The sequence below is a fragment of the Elephantulus edwardii genome, unplaced genomic scaffold (genome assembly GCF_000299155.1).
Source record: "Elephantulus edwardii isolate Elephantulus edwardi_28Jun2011 unplaced genomic scaffold, EleEdw1.0 scaffold00031, whole genome shotgun sequence".
In the NCBI taxonomy this organism is placed as follows: domain Eukaryota; kingdom Metazoa; phylum Chordata; class Mammalia; order Macroscelidea; family Macroscelididae; genus Elephantulus; species Elephantulus edwardii.
The window spans coordinates 7,535,334-7,540,997 of NW_006399781.1; the positions used below are offsets into that span (position 1 = coordinate 7,535,334).

At 40.7% G+C, this 5,664-nt stretch overlaps 1 protein-coding gene across 2 annotated transcripts in view; it reads right to left on the minus strand.

Moving 5' to 3' along the window:
- The window catches only part of PARL (presenilin associated, rhomboid-like), a 69,941-nt gene that overhangs the window by 17,929 nt on the left and 46,348 nt on the right, over positions 1-5,664 (minus strand). The window contains exons 6-7 of one of the 2 annotated variants that reach the window (XM_006884057.1): positions 4,657-4,806; positions 2,577-2,647 (exon numbers count right to left, since the gene is read on the minus strand). In XM_006884057.1, coding sequence (XP_006884119.1) covers positions 2,577-2,647; positions 4,657-4,806 — 221 coding nt within the window. The remainder of the gene's footprint in view (positions 1-2,576; positions 2,648-4,656; positions 4,807-5,664) is intronic. The other variant, XM_006884058.1, reaches the window with a different exon arrangement.

Genomic DNA, 5,664 nt, shown 5'->3' on the forward strand with positions numbered 1-5,664 from the left:
TGTAGTATTTTGCTTTGTCATTCCGTGCTGCCTTTTGGAATCTTCTGTTCAGCTCTTTAGTGTCTTGGATTCTTCCTTGTGCTTTGGCTTCCCTACGTTCCAGTGCAATCTTCAGAGTTTCTTCTGACATCCATTTTGGTCTTTTCTTCCTCTTCTGTCTTTGAGACTGCCTGCACTCTTCCTGGATGATACATTTAACATCCTCCCACAACTCATCCGGTCTTCGCTCATTAGTGTTCAAGGCCTCAAACCTGTCCCTGAGATGATTCTGAAATTCAGGTGGTATGAAATTAAAATCATATTTTGGCTCCTGTGGATTCGGTTTAATTTTTCTCAGCTTCAGCTTGAACTTGCATATGAGCAGTTGGTGGTCTGTTCCACAATCAGCTCCTGGCCTTGTTTTCACAGCTGATACTGAGCTTCTCCAGCGGTTTTTTTCCACAGATGTAATCGATCTGATTCCTATGCATACCACCAGGTGAAAAGTTGAATAATATGTCTTGAAAATCACAACACAGTGGCAAAAGTGGGATTAATACCCTGTATGATTCTAAGTACCCTACAGCCATGCTCTACTCAATGTGGACTTTGGTTTCCGACCTATGAAACAGGAGGAACAGATGTTCCAGGACACATCAAAATCCTTCTCAGATCCCCTCTGCAAATGAATGGTCTCCCTGTCCTCAAAGATCTCTCAGTGTGTGTTAGCGGTGTGGACGGTGTTTTCTCCCACCCAACATGAAGGCAGAGTCCACTTCCAATTCACCCCAGTGATCACTGCCTTTGTGTAACAGGTGCTTAACTGCTGAATGTGACAAAGAAAATGGGATTTTGAAACATATCTAAATTGTACCAGCACCAAGTTTCACAGAGAAAACACTTTCTATAAAGAAAGAGTTTCAGTCAAGAAAACATGTAGGTGATAGGATAACACGGAGGCCACCTTAGAAAAACTGTTGCAGGCCACCAAGCCTACTCTAAGCAACCTCACAGGTCAGAGTCCTGCCCTGGGCTTCCCAGGCTGTCATTTGTACGGGAGCACATCTCCAGGTTTTTTTCTCCCAAAGACTTGCTGGTGGGTTCACAGTGTGGACTTTTAGTTAGCAGTCAAGCACTTACATAGGTCTTTTTTCCCCATAATGAACCTTCTTAGAGTTTAAGTATGAAATCCTCTATTTGAATGCAATTAAGCACTTTAGTAATTAAAGATATGTAAGTTGAATGTTGTTGTTATATGCCGTCGAGTCGCTTGCGACTCATAGTGACCGAATGTACAACAGCCCTAAACCAGTAAATACAGATTTTTACAAGCAGAAATCTGCCATTAAACTCAAAACAAAGTGGTGGGATTTTTCTCTCTCTTTTCTTCTAAAACATCCAGAACATAAGCTTCTGAGGGTAGAAAACTGACCAACTTGCTCACTGGTTGCAATGCTAGTTCCGCGCACAGTGCCAGGCAGACAGCTGATGCTCCAATACTGACTAGGCAGGAGGATACAGAGCCAGACTCAGTTTCATGATTGGGACTTTCCAATGTCAGGCGTGGCTCTGGTTTATGGGACTGCAAAGTCACTGTTCTGACTTAACCCTTTTGCTATATGTACCCTGTTCCAGCAAGGATATGCACAAGTGACCAACTGCTAAAAGACACAACCTGCTATGTAAGGACAGATTTTTTTCATATCCAAACAATAAACTGCAACAGGTTGAATATAGAAACAGGTAAGAGAATCTAGTTGTCTTCTATTAATTAAACCTCAAAGATATTTGCAAGAATATAAAATAATTGATTCTTCCCATATTTTTAGCTTATATTTCTTATAATATGTAACAGGTAAAATAAAATGTCCTCATTGTCGCTAGAATTTCTACTTCTCAGGCACGGCCCTCACCCTAGTTCCAGTCTACTTAACTATTAGTAGAAAGCTGAAGTGGGAGCGGAAGGATGTTTCAGGAATACCACAGAGAGAGAGGGGTCCTCAGACTACATTTGCAAGATAAGAAAAAGGTGCCAACAGAGACTTACTGCGCAACCAAGACTACATGTGATCTGCCGGACCCACCAACAATCTCTGTATGTAAACCCCCACTAACAGCAAGAGCTGCTTATTTTAATTTTGAGAGCTCAGCCTGCTTACACCAAGGTGAAAATAAACTGGCTTACTGCTTCACATGTAAGCCTTGTGTGGTTTATTCGCGTACTCCCAGTCCATCCCCAGACCTATTCCCTTTTCTCTGAACCTTTTAACATATTTAATTTTTTTGAAAGCCATAGCCTGAATTTATAAACTTTTACAAATGTCCATTTCCTAAAGTAGATGCATATGACTGTTTCAGTGTTAATCTCCTGGTTTGATCACTTTAGTGTGCTTCTAGATGTTAGGTAAATGGAAAAGTTAGCTAAAGGGCATACAGGAATTTTACATGAAGTGTGCACCTTTCTTTATAAATACAAAATAATTTCAAAATTAATCTAAAATAAAAAACGTGTATGAATCAACTTGCTCTGCTAAGTTTCACCTAAATTACAAAAAGGTTTTTAAAGAAATGAAAAATTTTAAACTAGATATACTTACTGCACCAAGTGATGGCCCGTATCTTCCTGTGGCAACTTTACAAACATAACTGACAAAATTAGATATAACACCTGAAAAAAAAGGGCACATGTTAATAAAGTAAGGAACAATAATAAATGTCTCCATTTCAGATCTTCTACCCCTGCCAAGGTTAACAGTGACAGCGCAGGCATCTTTATCCTAGCATATCAGGAATTTCATCTAGAGGGGAAAGTGGGACACACCACACATCACGCTGGGTGACTGTCATTCACTTGACTGTGTCATTCGTTTACCTGTTATCTATAGCATGAAGAAAGGACATCTGTTCCCAAACTCATGAGCTATCTCCAGTGTTCTGGGCTACATTCTACACACACTCAACGGGAGTTTCTGGTGGGCCTAGGAAGCTATACTCCATCCAGCCTCAGATGGCTGCTGCATGGCCAAACGCATGAGAAGTGAACCAAACAACCTTTACAGGTCCCTTAGCTCTGATGCCATTTCAACTGGACTCCTCCCCAAATATTCATTTTAAAAATAACTTACTATGCTGAAGAATTAATGCCCCTGAGAATGTGCACTTTGTACTCACAACAACCTAACTAGCCCTTGGCAAAGAATTCTCTACTGCCTTCAAAGGTGAAACGTAAAGGTGAAACTCATGTTCAGCTTCTACATCTGAGGAACAAACTGTAAACAAATACCCTGGGTTTGTGACCCATGCTTTATACGATGTTTTCTATAATCTCTATTTATAAGAAGGAGCCCTGCAGGCACAGTCCACAGCTAGTTGTGCTACTGGCCCAAAGATGGCACCTCCACCACCTGCCCCTCAGGAATAAAGACGGGCAATCTCCTCTCATGCGATTTACAGCCTCAGCAAACACACTGGCACTTTCAACTCAATGGCAATGAGTTTGAGGGTTTTTTCCGTGAGATGGTCAAGTATCATTACCTCAGAGGTTTAATTCTTCTGTAACATCATACAGCTGGTAGGAGAAACAGGTCTTGAAACTAGGTGTGCCATCACTAAGCTTACAATTTACATGCCAGATAAGCCATTTTTAAATCCAGAGACTTCAGAAATAATTTTTTTTATTTTATTATTTTTGTGTGTGTGTACCATCAAATCGGATCTGACTGGTACAGGAGGAAATTGTCCCTCCTTCCCAGGCAGAGCATCTGGTGGATTCGAACCATGAGCCTCTGGAACTGCAGCGCAGCTTCTTGCCACTAGGCCACCAGAGCCCGCCACCCCCACCCCCGAATACATTTTTTTTTTTTTTGCTTTTAGTAACTTGGTTCAGATTAGCTGAACCAGGATGATTCATAAAGGTACCTAATGTTTTCCTTTTATATTAAAATACATTTTCTATGTATCTTTTTACTCAAAGGATCTTTTGATTACTTAACATAAGTGAAAATTGGCCCACTGACCAATTTGGTAGCATCCAGGTACCTGTAATTCCTGTAAATCCAGGTACCTGTGCAACCTATTAGAAATTTAAAAACAATCCATCTCCTAGACCAAGATGAAGAAGTGGTTCTGTGTCAGCCTTCCAAAAAAGAACAGAATAAACTTCCTAACAATTAACAATGTGTCTGACTAGCTTTGTGTTAAATCTTCCTGGAAAGTCAACACCCTGGGGTAAGGTAAGTTTGCTTAAAGTTTCTTAATGAAGACTAGATGCCTGAGACAGCTGGGTAGTCTGGGACTACTAACCAAGAAAATGGCAGGGCTGAACTAAGAAACCAAGGCCAAATGAGATATAAAGGCATGCTTAAAGTCCACACTAACCCCTAACCTGTCTATCCCAATAAACTTAAAACTAGGCACACTTAACCCATGTAAGAGGAACTGAGGGCGGAAAATGTACTTTTCTCTCTCTGTAAGCTGAGAAACATGTATATACTGAGCACATGCTGTGCTACAGAAAAACATACACTGAACACATGCTGTGGTGGAGACCACCACTCCCTTTACACCCACAGGTGAGCGGACTTGTATCCTAGTTAGCAGGGTAATGCACTAAGCACTAAACCCCCAGTGTCCCTGGGAGGCTCATATGCTGAAAAGCCTCCATTCAAGCCCAATTACCTGCTGAGAGGTACACTGCCATGAACTGTTCCTGACCGAGAATGTTGACTATGCTGGAAGAGAAGCTCCACAAAACATACATATTTGCTGCCATGTGAAACAAGGAGAAATGACTGAATGTTGACAGCAACATTGGAGAACAAAGGACCCCTATGAGAAAAAGAAAAACAAAGTCTAGTAATCACGGAGTACACAGTAAAAATTCCTATCTATATTAGAGTATTATTATTATTATTAGCAAGTCAATCAAAGGAAACAAATACAGTCAAAAGCAAAAGATGGCATTTTTTGAAGTGGTAAAAAGCTATCAGGGAGCTCTGGTGCCTAATGGCAAAAAGCTGCACTGAAATCCCAGAGGTATGCGGTTCAAATCCACCAGACGCTCTGCTGGAAAAGGAGGGACAATCTCCTCCTGCACCAGTCAGATCCAATTTGAGAGTACACACACAAATAAAAAGAAAAAAATTATTAAAAAAACAACAGCTATCATCAATTTCTTTTTTAACATGTATAAACAATTAAAACTAGGCCATCTAAAGAAGCTCTCTGTTCAATAAAAGTAACTTGCTCTTACAGCAAAACTTATTAAGAAAAAGATTAAGTACAGTGGAGCAAAATTCAGAATCAAAAAGATCCAGCTTACTGATCTGAGGGAGACTGGTGAAAACCCCAAGACTATGGCCTGAAGTCACCCAACAACTCTGGAACTGTAATCACTCCCATGACCCAATGTTCAGACAAACTACAGACAGGTCTATACAATGACCAGCATCACCAGAGAGGAATGTGCTTCTTAGACCAACCAACCATACAAGATCCAAAGGGCAGCATGGCCTCAGGGACAAAGCTCAGGAGGCAGAAAGGGACAATAAGGGCTAACAGAAAGAGAAAACACAAAGCAGAAGCTGATATCTTTGATACCAAAGCCAGGAAAAGACAGCACCAAAATAGAAAACTATAGGCCAATATCTCTCATGAATATTGATGCAAAAATCCTAAATAAAATAC